Source organism: Capsicum annuum, chromosome 3 (assembly GCF_002878395.1).
Source record: "Capsicum annuum cultivar UCD-10X-F1 chromosome 3, UCD10Xv1.1, whole genome shotgun sequence".
Taxonomy (NCBI): Eukaryota; Viridiplantae; Streptophyta; class Magnoliopsida; order Solanales; family Solanaceae; genus Capsicum; species Capsicum annuum.
The window spans coordinates 107,359,537-107,373,716 of record NC_061113.1 but is presented as its reverse complement, the minus strand read 5'-3'; the positions used below and the strand labels follow the sequence as shown (position 1 = coordinate 107,373,716).

General features: G+C 35.4%; 1 protein-coding gene across 1 annotated transcript; it reads right to left on the bottom strand.

The window, feature by feature from the left end:
* Nucleotides 1-676: 676 nt before the first annotated feature.
* On the bottom strand, nt 677-5,149 carry LOC107863604 (probable phytol kinase 1, chloroplastic). The gene is made up of 6 exons (XM_016709602.2): nt 4,677-5,149; nt 1,709-1,776; nt 1,500-1,631; nt 1,309-1,424; nt 1,117-1,231; nt 677-1,033 (listed from the first exon to the last, which is right to left on the bottom strand). Exons 1-6 carry the CDS (start codon nt 4,983-4,985, stop codon nt 850-852), a joined length of 924 nt encoding a protein of 307 aa, XP_016565088.1. The 5' UTR covers nt 4,986-5,149; the 3' UTR covers nt 677-849.
* Between the last annotated feature and the right edge of the window lie 9,031 nt (nt 5,150-14,180).

The window sequence follows — 14,180 nt, the reverse complement described above, 5'->3', positions numbered from 1 at the left end:
TCACACAGAAGCCTTCCTAGAAGGTGACTGCGTAGATTAGATTTACATTTAATATCTTTGTAATAAATGTACAACGTACGAAATTTGAATAAATATAACGGCTATTTGCCTAATTTTGTTTTAAATTTTCTCTTTTGTTTGTTGCAATTATGAAAAAAAATAAATTATATTAAGTATTTAAGTTTATAAAGTTAGAAAAAATTTTAACTTCTTAAACTTACTAAAAATATTATATTAACTTAACATATATTTTTTAAGTTAAAATTTTAAACCTTTTACAATAATTAAAACTTAAACTTATTATAAAAAAGTTAATAAATTATATAAACTATATAAGTTAAAAATATATATATATAACTTACATATTAATCTCATTAAGTTATAATTTAAATTAAAACTTAAAAAAAAAAAAAAATGGTACCAGCGGCGATATTCCGGTAACGTTCCGGTATCGCTCCGGTCCGTTCCGGTTCCACACCGGTAGCTAGCGGACCGGTCCGAACAAGGGAAATTTTCCGATATTCCGGTTCCGGTAACTCCGGTTCCGGCGATATAAAAGGTAATGAGGTTCCGGTACCGTTCCGGATCTGGTCAAACCGGTCCGGCGGTTCCGATTCCGGTCCGTTGATAGCCTTAGTGCACATAGAGACGCAACGACTTGTGACTTATGAACATCTAAAATGAAGTTGTGTTATCTTCTTTAATTGACACATTTGGGCATCATAGAACCACTTGAGGATATACATAAGAGAACCACAAGATGAAGTAGGAATCATCACCTTACGCTGCCAATTTTATCAATAAAAAGATGACATGACAGCATACTACCGGGGAGACGAGAACATTCTACTAAGCAAAAGCCAACCATGCTACAACCATGCTTACCAAAGGAACAGATATGTTATCATCTACCGTTCCAGTAATAGGGAGAGACTCCACCATAGTTGCTACAAATGACACCACAGCTACTCTTTCTACCGTTGAAACCCAATCCAAGTGAAAATATCCCAAGGCTGAGAAGTAATAGAGCATCCTTTGACCATATGAAAAAGTCATGTATCAGTGTAACTTTAAATCAAAATCTCAAAACACAAACAGCAGCAGGACAAAACCTACCCAATGGATACCAGGAAACCGAAAACAAACATGGAGAGGCTACCAGCCCAACTTTTCTGTTTATTATAAGGGATTTTTGTTGACCCAAACCTTCTTCCAACAATATCAGCGATCCCTATATAGAACATAGTTTAAAAAGAAATTGTAAAAGGTTCCAACCATAGACTAAGTGATATGAGCTTCAAATCTTACCATCACCACCACACATCATTGCTAATGAAACTACTCCAACGGGTGACTCACGCCAAAAGAGAACCGCACTCAAAATTAGCACTAGAACATAATACAAAGGCCCTCTGAGCAATTCTCTGCAAGGAAATAACTGAAATGTAAGATAATTCAATGCCATGTATCTGTTGAACAAGGAAATAAAGGGAGCTTACTCTGGCTTTCCTTCCCTAGTAACAGATTTTATAAGCCCCTCATCAGTAGCCAACGAAAGGCCATGAGTTACAAGTCTCAAGCAGTTTGTAAGTGGAACTACAGAAGCAAAGTAGCGAGCCCATCTTGATGCGCTAATCTAAGAACTAAATCATCAGTAACAACATTCAAAGATGGATTTGCTATCATCAATGAGAGGACATAATAATACCTGAAAATCGGCCAGGAAGCCATAAAAAGCAGACCAGACATTATGTGGACCAGCTTTCTGCTTAAGTTCTGTTTCAATGAATGGGAGGAAATATAAATATCTCTAGAAACAATGAAAATCAAGAGATCATACTGCAATTGTAATGTGTTATAAGAACCTTTAATGTGGACATCTCTCAAGATCACAATCCTTCTATCTTTTTCGTTTCTCCCGTCCCCCTCCCTAAAGAAAGGATCTTATTTATTCATCGAATGCTGTAATTCCTCTTGAGCTTTTGCTTCATACCTAAAATATCACACCCCTTTCTCTATTTTATTTTTGATAGCCGATTTCACCCCTTTCTCTATTAAATGCTTTTAAATCAGTAGTAGGCATTTTATGGAAGGCAACAACAACAGACCCAGTGTATTCCCACAAAGAGAGGTCTGGGGAGGGTAAAATATACGCAGTCCATACCACTACCTCCGAAGAAGTATAGAGGCTGTTTTCGATAGACCTTCGGCTCAGGCTAGAGAAGGCATTTAAGTTAAATATCATTAATTCAATATTCACACTGCATCATCAGGTACTGCAAGCTTTGGCCATACGTGCACACTGATTATCGAATGAAAAGACAAACAAAACAAGCTGCATTGTGCAGAGAAGAAAGAAGGAAGAGGAGCTATTTCTGTAACTGTCATGTATGTGTATTATTTCCCCTGAGCATCTATATATAGATGAGGGTACATTTCCTAGAATCATCTAGAAGCTTCTCAGTTCATCAGTGCAATTAGTTATACAACTTAGCTGAGTGCCAGCTCACCATCCGACTAACAAACTAACTAACCCTCTCAAAGATATACAGAAAATTCAATGTAACAGTAGCATACAGAATGTATATTATTGTAACTAACTATTTGGTTAGTTACTAATTAATTAATCTGATAAAAATAGATTCCAACACTCCCCCTCAAGCTGAAGGGTGCAGAATGTTCAGCACGCCAAGCTTGTTTAATAGGAGAGAATGCTGATCATGGCCCAAACTCTTAGTCAAAATGTCTGCTACCTGTAGATGTGTAGGAATATGGTGTGCACTAAATCACTCTTAATTTTATCCCTGATAAAGTGACAATCAATCTCTATAATGCTTTGTTCTCTCATGATCCGCATAGTCTTTCGACTTTGGACAATCACATAATGGAGCAGGGATCATTGCATCATACTTATTCCACAAACCTTTCATCTTGGTAAAGTATGTAGCCACAGAATCAGTCCCTTAAGACAATGTATTAATTTCCCTATGTAGCTGATACAACCATATATGGTTTACCTTGTCAGACCTCTCCTTTAAATCTTCCCACACCTCATGAGCATTTGTTGCATAGACAATTCCATTAAGTAGTTCTGCACTAACTGAGCTCATTAGCCAAGACAGTACTATTGCATTACAAGTTTCCCATTGGTCATGCAGTTCCTCTCTATACATCTCTTTATTACATGCTCCTGTTAGAAATCCAAACTTCCTTTTCCCTAATAGGCTATTCTCATCAATCTAGTCTACACACTGTAATTCTCCGAGCCTATCAGTTTGATTGGAATTAAGACAACTCCTGAAACATCTGATGTTCCTATAAACAAAGGATCACTAGGATCTACTTTTGGTGCCATTTCTAAGCTCGTATCAATCAATCAGTTAGATATATAGATCTAAACCTGATAACAATCAATTGCACTCACTTACAATAGAAAGAAAACAGAGCTGAGAATTATAAACTCAGAATCCAGCTAAGAAAATCAATTCAGAACTAAGTTGAGAACAGAGATTGAGAATTTCACCATAGCAAAGATCTAAAACTCCACGGATTTCTCCTTCTATCTACTGTGATCGAACTCGCTAAGATACGATGTGAAGATTTCACTGATTATCGAATGAAAGGGCAAACAAAACAAGCTGCATTGTGCAGAGAAGAATAAAGAAGGAAGAGGAGCTATTTCTGTAACTGTCATGTATGTGTATTATTTCCCCTGAGCATCTATATATAGATGAGGGTACATTTTCTAGAATCATCTAGAAGTTTCTCAGTTTATCAGTACAATTACAACTATACAACTTAGCTGACTGCCAGCTCAACATCCGACTAACAAACTAACTAACTCTCTCAAAGATATACAGAAAATTCAATGTAACAGTAACTATGCTAGCTAACTGAATGTATATTACAGTAACTAACTATTTGGATAGTTACTAATTAACTAATCTGATGAAAATAGATTCCAACAATATGCTAGAGCGTAGAAATTGTGGGCACGGTCGAAACCTTCTGAAGTTTTCAACATATTATAACATACATTTTAAATCTTTTACCATTAACTTAAGTTGGTGAAAGTTTCCTGGCCTAAACATTGGAGAAACATTTTAATAATTGTTAAATGAAATTTTAACCAATATTAGATAAATAATAAATAAAAAATGAAAGGGACGAAAGGAGTGGAACGGATATAGAGGATTGATATAGCTAACCTAACTAATTTGGGGTTGAGGCAAAGTTGTTGTTGCTTTTGTATTAAATAAAATTAATAGAAATTGGAATGTCTAAAAATAAGAAAGTGGAGTATAGTAGAAAGTACCAGTAAAGCTTTTCCACGTTAAAAAAACAAGGGCAGTTCTGGTTTTACATTTCTATGAGGAAACACCGGATTAACAGTTTATAGTTTATACCCAAATCCTAATTTCCTCCCTATAAATATTTTCAATCAGTACAAGTTTGAATGGGCCATCAAGGGATCCCAACTCCAGGTAAGAAACAAAAGCATAAGGTTTTCGTGCATAGACGGTTTAAGGCAATATTTAAGCTAGTTCTGATTTCGATGGAACACAAGGATTCCATCACACATGCTAAGCGCTTGTGTAAGGTGCTCTACCACTAGATCTACCACTAAATAGAGATACCAGTGTTTTTTTTTCGTGTGTGTGAGAAAGAGGGGCGACCTGTTCAATGAGATTCCGCTCGGATAAGAAATCGAAAGTGGAGACAAGAGCGTAAGCGCCGGCGATGACCAAAGCCGTGGCTCCAGTATCCTGCACAATTGAGCCACCATCTACAAAAACATCAAAACCGGCCTTCACCGGACTGGAAACGGCCCGGAAATTGTAGGGAGAGAAGAAACGTCTACGAAATGTACGAGTGTGGCTTGTTGCAGTGAGAGATGGCGGCAGATTCGAGAGGCGTAGACAACGGGGAAGAATAGAGTGGGTAATTGGAAACACGGCGACGGCGGTAGTCAAAACTCTGCTCATTGTAGCATAAGCACAAGCTTCCGGTCCAGAATCTCTACACTCAATTCATTTTCCTCTTCGCGTATAAGTACTTGGCAGATCTATTAGATTTATTGAAAGAAACAAAAAAAAAAAAAGAAGAGAAAAATGAGTTGACCATCACAAGTCTTTAATCTAAAAGAATAAGTGGGATTCTATAATATTATTAAGTTTAAAAAGTAAAGTTGCTTAAATAAATGAGATAGTTGTCATTGTTCAATAACTGTGAAAAATTATTGGAGAAAAAATATTTTAAAAGAAATGATTTTTTAATCCTTTTACCTAATTTTTTAAATTTTAAGACCCTCGCTGCATTGAAAAACTTGTTTGACCCTTTTAATTCAAAATCTTATAAAAAAAATAATTTATGTGGCTCATTATATATTTCGGAAAACGATAAAAAAGAACTTGATTATAGAGGGAAGCAGATGTATTGTGCTTGAAAATTTGGAGTATTCAAAGAGTCATCAGAATTTTGGATGCAGTACACGTATAAAGTAAGGAAGCTGAGGGTGATATTCTAGGATGCGTAAGGGAAGAAGACTAAGGCTAGACAAGATAACGAGTGGAATTTTGGAAGAGCGTAGGCTCGATAGGTATAAAATGACTAATTGGTGGTTTAATATCGTTTTTAAACAAAAGAAAATATCTAAAAAACAAAGGTGGATTATAATAATTATGTCATACAAGAATAAAGGCGACTTTCTAAATTGCAACAAATATAGATACATCAAACTACTAAGTTACACTATAAAAATTTGAGAGAGGGTGGTGAAGATGAAGGTAAGGAGAGGCGTGGATGTCGGGGTGCTCAACTACAAAAGTCATTCATATTTTAAGGAGACTGGTGGATGTGATACCCCGAGTTTTCCCGTTAAATATTTCGCTCCCAAATGTGTCAAGTCGTTAAAGTCTTTTTATCTTTCCAAGAGTCCGTTAAGATCTCGGACGAAAATGTGTTGAATTCTGTTCTTTATTGTGATTAATAATTTTTCTGTGTGGAATTTCTGGATATGCGACCCGTCATCGCGTAGAGCATCGAATAATCTTTCCAACGATATGTGGATCATCCAAAAGGACACTCGAGCGATGAGTTATGATCATTCTGATCTAACCGTGAATAGTGGTGAACAGTAAATGTGCAGGAAAAAAAATACTGAGGCCAGGCGAATTTTATGGTCAATTTCAAATGATCATAACTCTTTTTACATAATGATCTGGGTGAGCTACTATATATTAACAAAAAGCTCTACGAGTCCTCTTTCCTATGAAATTGGTTTCATTCAATTTGTCCATCGAAGCAAAAAGTTATGGTCAATCTACTTCAGCCTATCAAAACAGTTCACCAAAGGACAGATTTGACATTATTTGATTTTTAAGGGTATTTTGGTCATTCCCACTCCAATCCATCCGGGTAAACCATGGATTTAAGTTCATTAAGAGCATTCAATAACTCATTTTTCTCCAAAATTTCCTAAGGCTCAAACCCAACCCTACTACTCCAAATTTCATCCTTCTATGTCTCTTGATTGAACCGTAGAAATTTCAAATTGATTTGGGATTCGAGTTGATCATGTTAAGGGCTTCGAGAAGCATTCTTTATTTTTGTGAATAAAGTTCCGGAGTCGGAAGTTCATATTCATCTTCCATTTTTAGGTACGTGGGGCTTTGAACAAGAATAATTCTTCCGTTCTTGTGCCCGTATCTTTAATTTTTATTATGGATTATTATGAGTTTGGCAAATGAATTTATTTCCAAGATATCCTACCATGAGATTTTGATCATGCATATATGTAAATTGTTCAAGCTTGCCAATTATGATTATTTAATGGATTCATATAGTTCTGTAAGTTGAATTATGTCTAAATAATTTGATTATGAACTTATAAAGATTTGAATTGTAAGTTTTGAATCGCATGAGTATTTGACTATTTTCGTTCTATGAATTGAGATTTAATATTGGGATTCTTGGTGTTTCTATCAAGAATTGATATATTTTGAACATGTATCCACGTTTTAAGTTCAAGAATGAATTATTGGTATTTCTAAGTGTTTTCGAGCCATGTGTCAAATTTTGAGCTTCCTTATGACGATTTGAGTTTTTGGGTATATTGATATCGAAGTTGCAATGAGTCTTGGTATTTTCTGGATGGTCTTGATGAGTTAAAATATTGAAAATATTACATATTAAGTCTTCATATCCTTGTCCAAATGTCAAGTCGGTTATGATTCAATGCATTGATACCTTGTTGATGTTGAGGAAGATTAAAATATTTTGAGCTAAAATGTGTTGAGTTAGGAATCCACAAATTGATCCTAATGCGTTCTGAGCTTGTCGGGGAGTAGTACTTAGCACCGAGAGGGAAATTTGGTATTTCCTCAAACCTATGTGCCACCGTAGGGTTGTTTGATGATGATATTATTGGCCAGAGAGCCCTATTGTGATTATTGCAGTTTTAAGGTCGTACTCCATGGCAAAAACTATGACGCTCCCACCAACGGGGGTTTCAAACGTTGGTATTCCGCGTAGCTCACGTGGGATTGTCGGTTATAGGAAACTCCCGTGTCCATAAGATTAAGTTTCTTGAATTACCGAGTCACTCCGAGATTTGAGTCAAAGAGTTGAGATGTTTATGATGTTTTATGGTCATTTATGATGATTTATAATTACCTATGATGATTTTTGACGATATGATAATTTATGATGATTTATCATAATTTATGATTTATAATAATTTACGTGGATTACGAGATTTTATCATATGAATTGTTTATTATGAAATTACGAAAAGTATGATTTGATATAACTCAAGCCAAGTGAGTCATCATTGTCCGTATGCATGTTTTCATGAAATTGATTATACTATTTATATTATTGCATGCACCCCACATACTCAGTACATTTCAAAGTGCTGACCCATATATTTCCATGGGCTACATTCTTACCAAAATATAGGTACAAGCTGTAGTGCACACATTATGTTCAGATGGGTCGCAACTCTCGATCGGCAGGTGATTAGTCCTTTTGATTCAGGGACTTGAGTTGTTCAGATTTGAGGTGTATTGTATTTTCTGTATTCAGTCGTATTGAGTAGGGGTAGTTAGGAATCATGACCCGGCTATCTTTGGTCAATGCTAGTAGAGGCTTCATAGAAAGTCACTAGTAGTCAGTGTATTCAGTTTCAGATTTGTATATATATAAGCAGAATTGTGACCATGTAAATTTACTTTCATGTTGGTCAGACTAAGTTATGGGTTGTTTCCGCATTATTCCTTCTATTTTATGTATTTTATTCAGTTGCTTTGGGTTATGCCAGATGAAGGGTTAGCTTGGGGTCACTTGTGACCTTAAGCACCGTGTGACGTCTCGGGATCCGATTTCGGAGTGTTACAGTGGAGCAGCACAGAAAAATGAAGAAAGACTTACACATGATGTTCATCGACCTAAAAAATGCTTACGACAAAATTTCAAGACAAGATTTATGGAGATCTTGGAGGCTAAAGGTATACATGTGGAGTATACCAAAAATGAAGAAAGACTTACACATGGTGTTTATTGATCTACAAAAAGGCTTACGACAAAGTTTTAAAACATGATTTATGGAGATCTTGGAGGCTAGAGGTGTACATGTGGAGTATACTAGGGTGATAAAAGACATGTACAATGGAGTCAAGACCCGAATAATGACAATGGTTTGAAACTCGAATTACTTCTTAGTTTTGATGGAGTTGCACAAGGGATCAACCCTTAGCCCTTTTATTATTTTCCTTGGTAATCGAAGTATTAATCCGGCAAATTCAAAATGAGGTGTCAGGTGTATGTTATTTGTAGATAACATAGTTTTCATTGATGATACTTGCAAGGAGTTAACACTAAGTTGGGAGTTTGGAGACTAAAGGGTTTAGGTTCAGTAGGACCAAGACAAAATACTTTGAGATAAGTTGAGTGATGTACCTCCTGCGTGTAATAATCCTCACGGTGATTTTTTATTTTTTGCGCATTTTGATCATTTTACCCATATCCATAGTTGCTTTATTATATTTGTGATTTATAAGTGTGGTTGGTATGATTCTCGAGATGGTCAAGTGAGACTTATGCAAATTTTTTATTTCGAAAGTTTGTATGGTTGACTAGAGTCAACATTCAGTGATATGAGGTTGAGATAAAATTTCAACAGCTCATTAGCTTTGGAATATAATTTTTGGGTTAGAAGCAGCTTTCGTGTGGATCTCGAGGAGTTTGGATGGATATTCCTTTGAATGTTATCTTTGCAAGATTTTTTTTGTGTGAAGAGTGATTCTGTCTAGTAACAAAAGAACAAATAATGTTATTGTCACGACTCAAATAACTGTAAATGACACCCATACTAATTCTTCAGTGGGAGAACCATCTAATCCATGTTTCAACCTAATCACTTAGCCATTTGAAGCAATGAAAAATAATGATCTCGGTTAAAATAACTACCAATTACATTATCCTAAGGACCCAAAAGTCACCGTACAAGAACATACTAAAACACAAACCAAAGTCTAAATAAATATCTCAAACAACTAATAAAAGAGTGTCATTGTCCGACGAAATAGATATGCTCAATGAGAAGATCCAATGACTGCCTTAAGGTAGATGCTCACCCTTAGATCAAAAAGCTATTGATAACAAAATAAATCTAAGGTCTCGTCTCAATCATTGGAACACTTTCTGCATTCAAATAAAGAAGAACATACGTAGTATCAGTACAAATATTATGTACTGATAGATATCATCGACCGACATAATTTAAAACCCATACATGAACATAAAGTAAATTAGAGCAAACAACAATCAGAACATAACAAGTAATTCACCTAAGCACCACTATCCATATAATAACTTCTCACATTACTTAATAGAACAATAATACCAATCTTAGTTCTATTAACCAATTATATTATCATCTCAAGCTAAGTTCAACCATAACAAGAAAAAGTATATGACCCTCAACTTATCGCAAGTGTAACATACCAAGTCGGGTTCATCTATATTGGTTGCAACACTTATAGAATGCAATTAAACAATCATTGAATTAGTAAAATAAGAACAATGCATCATGATTATTAACTCAATCATGAAATATGTATGCACATACTTAGGGGTCTTATCTATCTAATAATCATAACATATAGGGGACGAGCTCAATCTATATACTATACTGATGTGGTACTCCATCCTCCGAACACCAAGTTGTAAGCAACATGTATCGATGTAGTACTCGATCCACCAAATGTCACAATATCTGAATATCTCCATCAATATAAAAAAGAATATTATGAAATACTCCAAATATATAGTTACACATTTATCTAGATATTTATTCAAATTCAATATTAATCATTTCATGAAAATAATTAACTACCAAATCAATTCACCAATCAAAAGTATGCCCAAAGGCCAATTCATAATAATTCAACTCATGGATAGGCATGAAAACCAAATTAAGAATATGGCTACATTTAAACCATATGCTACCTCAAAATACTAATCCACTAGAGCTTTTTCCTTTCTCACCGCTTTGAATTATTCTTGGTCTAAAAATACAAAACAAGGAGAAATCAACCTCTTATTCTCTAATTCTAAGCATTATGAACCCAAATCCACTGTTTAACAAGAAATCAACCTTCTATTCTCTAATTTTAAACCTAAACCGACTGATTCAACCTATAATCATTGTCTAAATTATCATTCTATGACTTTTCACCCATTAATTTGTCCAAATTTTCCATACTTCACTTTAATGAGGAAGATTTCTATGTTAAGAAGTTAAGCCTAGCAACCTAGAACCATTTGTAATTGATTTAAAGCCTACTTATAGGCAATTCCCATCAATTCATAAATTTTAGGGCTTTAACCTATGAATTAATTCCTTACACTTCATTCTATTTATTCAACGAATTAAAAAGGGATTAATCTAGTTGAATGAGTGGAATAATCTTACCTCAAGAGTTGAAATTACCCAAATCAGAAAAGAATCACTCTACACAAGCCTTAGATCATGTTTTAGATGTTTTGGCAGAAAATAACATCAAAAACCAAACACCGACATTTAAAACTGCTTGATGATCACTATAGCAGCTTATTTCCCGCTACAACGGTACCACTATAGTGTCTTAGTGGCTCGATATGGTAGTTCCTCATTTGACATTGTTGACTTCTACAACAATTAGTTAACCTCTATAGAGGTCTCTTGTAGCAGCGTTGGGACCACTATAATGGAGCTTAAATAGTAGCTCGGGGAAGCTTCTAAATTTTTTTCCTTTTATAACACAATCTCTGTTTTACAGCAACAAAATTTATCCTATCATGGAATACAATATAACTGAAGTTCTATACACCCAAATTTCATTCTAAAAGTACCAACACACTAATCACCACCATACACCAAAGGTCTCTACAACACACACTAATCAGATTTTGTTGGAATTCACTCTAGCCTGAGATTTTACTACCCTTATCCTCTAGGCAAACTCTACCCAAACTCTTACATCACAGGCAATACTATAATAATGGGAGAGGTTCTTACAGTTATATATGATAAAAACATGCTACTTAATTTGAGTAATTCCTGCTAAGCTGACCTTCTCATTCATCGACATCTGCTTTTTTGAAATTATTTTAGGATTATTTTATAATATGTAATGACCTAAATCATCATTATATGTCCTGAAAAGAAATTTTAATTAACAAATCCTTGTCCTAGATTTTTTAGGAATTATTTTATGGGAAAAATCCATGGCCCAAATCAAATTAGACCGAAATTGAGAAAATTTAGGACAAGCTACCGACCTACCACTACAGTGGTAGATTCATTATTGTAGTAGTGCCATTACAGCAACACTCTCATTACTGCATAGATATTCGGGTAGTATTTAGCACGAAGGTCAATTAAAACCCTCAATCAGCTATAGCCTTTTATGTCGTCTCCATCATCCAAAATACCTCAAGTGGATTCTATAACTAGAACAATAAGGATTTGAAGGCCAAGCTCCATATAGGCTATTCTAAAATATTTCAATGAGGTTTTTAATATGGATAAAGGGAAAGGTACGTGTAGGATAGCTCTGAAACATTTTGGCTTTTGATCCTTAGAAATTTCCTGGGTTTTGAACTCACTAGACATCATACAACTTGGGGTACCACTCGTATAATAAGCTATGGTTTAAAAGGGTCATGGTCGTACGATGGTTAGTATGATGGGGATATGTTTCTATTCAAGGAACAAGTGGACAACATACAGGTCGTATGTTAGGGCATAAGTTGTATGGTGCTAACTCGTATGTTATTCAGTGTGTCCTCTATCAAATTTTGCCTAGGGTATAATTTTGGTGGGTACTAGTGGTATGGTAGGGTACTAGTCATACTAAAAGAGTCATAGGTTGGATAGTGTTAGGGTCCAAGGGGAGGTTTAGGGCACGAGTAAGGGTACCACTCGTACCTTAGGGTATGGATCGTGTGGTGGAGTTGTACCCTCATGTAGGAATTTTATACAGTTTAAGTTGGGGGTAATTTAGGCATTTCCCCTCTTAGCTTCTTAAGTCCCAGCGACCTATATCACTCTTGAGACATCATTTACCTTAATATTCTAATCCTAAACACTTAGAAACTCTCTCAAAGGCTCTTGGGTCAAGAAAGGCTACGGTTTTATTAATAGAATTAATTTGGGGCTTACAAGTGTGGTTTCTCTCCACCTTCTTCGTAATAAAAGGCATATTACTCCTCCCTCATTGTTAGTTCCAAATAAAGGAATGTGTTATGAATTGTTTTTATGGCATAAGTGTTGTATGATTTTGGGTTTTCGAATATAAGTTGGGGTTTTTGGTAATAATGGTTGGTTATGGTTTCCCCATGCCTTTTACTTATGATTTTCATATTATAATGATGGTTTGAACCTTTGGTTGCCTGGGAATGGTTAACTTGGTTTTGCCTTTGAAATAACTACGCCTACAATATGTTTGATAAAATGCCTATTAGAATGTTTTTGCTATATTGTTTGACTTTTAATGGAACTATTGCAGGTACAACTTGTAATGGAATCCTAAATGGTATAAATGATTTAAAAGGTTTAGAATAGTTAAATGGTAAGGTCTTGGTAGTCATGGTTATGGTTTAATTGAACATCCTTGTGGGGTACAAGGGAATCCCCCAAGTAAACTAATTAATGAATATACTTGCGGGGCATATGAGAATCCCCTAACTGAACTAAATAATGTAATCTATGGGTACATGGGAATCCTTTCTTCTCTAAAAGATTGGCTGAGGACATTTCTTGCAAGTTATAGTCAGTATGACGATACCACTACTTATAGACTTGGTTAATAAAATATGGAATTATGGTTTTGGTTATGTGGTAATGGTTTTAATTGGGCAATAATGGTGAGGTGTGATAGCTAACCATAAAGATGTGAGTCCAATTGAAGGACACTGAACTCATGTTTGCCGATATGAGGATTAGTCATGGCGATGATACTTATGGGGTACACGGGAATCCTCTAAGTCACATTTATATATATGTATCATAGAAAGCGAAGGGTACTCAAGAATTCCCTACTCCTATGGTATCTTTGGTTCATGCGGCTATACACATCGGGGCTCGTTCAAGGGGTTACACTGGACCCATATAGCTCGTGGGTTGCTCTAGGATGGTTAAGCTGCACATACCCAAGTTAATGATTTTAAAGGCATGTTAAACCCGATTCCCTTTCCCAATACGAATATATATATATATATGGATGTGAATGCATGTGGTTTTTTACTTGGTTTTAATGGTTAGCATTATTTTATCCTTATCCTGAGTGCATGATAGCGTTCACCCGCTAACCCATCTTTAGATGGTTGTATCCCCACACAATGCAAGAATTGATAATTTTACTCTCCCAACTTAGTAATCAAATTTGGGATCAACTGTTGGATTAAAATGGTGAGCTTTCATACTCCAAAAGTCTCCATTTCATATCATGGATGTCTTTATATACTTTGGTTATTTCATGGACATTGGTTTTGGCTATGGATGGGGGCATGTCCTAATCGGATATGGTTTTACTTTTAGTTAGAGGCTTTGTAGAACTACTATGGGTTGGTATAGGCAGTGTCGGTAGTGGTGTCAGCCTTAGTATTGGGGCTGATATCGTTTGACTATATTTATG

Excerpts from the sequence above, each read along its gene's own strand:
- LOC107863604 (XM_016709602.2), bottom strand. The coding sequence starts at position 4,985 with ATGAGCAGAGTTTTGACTACCGCCGTCGCCGTGTTTCCAATTACCCAC. Across the intron at positions 1,632-1,708 it reads GCTTCCTGGCCGATTTTCAG|CGCATCAAGATGGGCTCGCT; the intron begins GTATTATTATGT and ends TTCTTAGATTAG. Across the intron at positions 1,425-1,499 it reads ACTAGGGAAGGAAAGCCAGA|AGAATTGCTCAGAGGGCCTT; the intron begins GTAAGCTCCCTT and ends ATTTCCTTGCAG.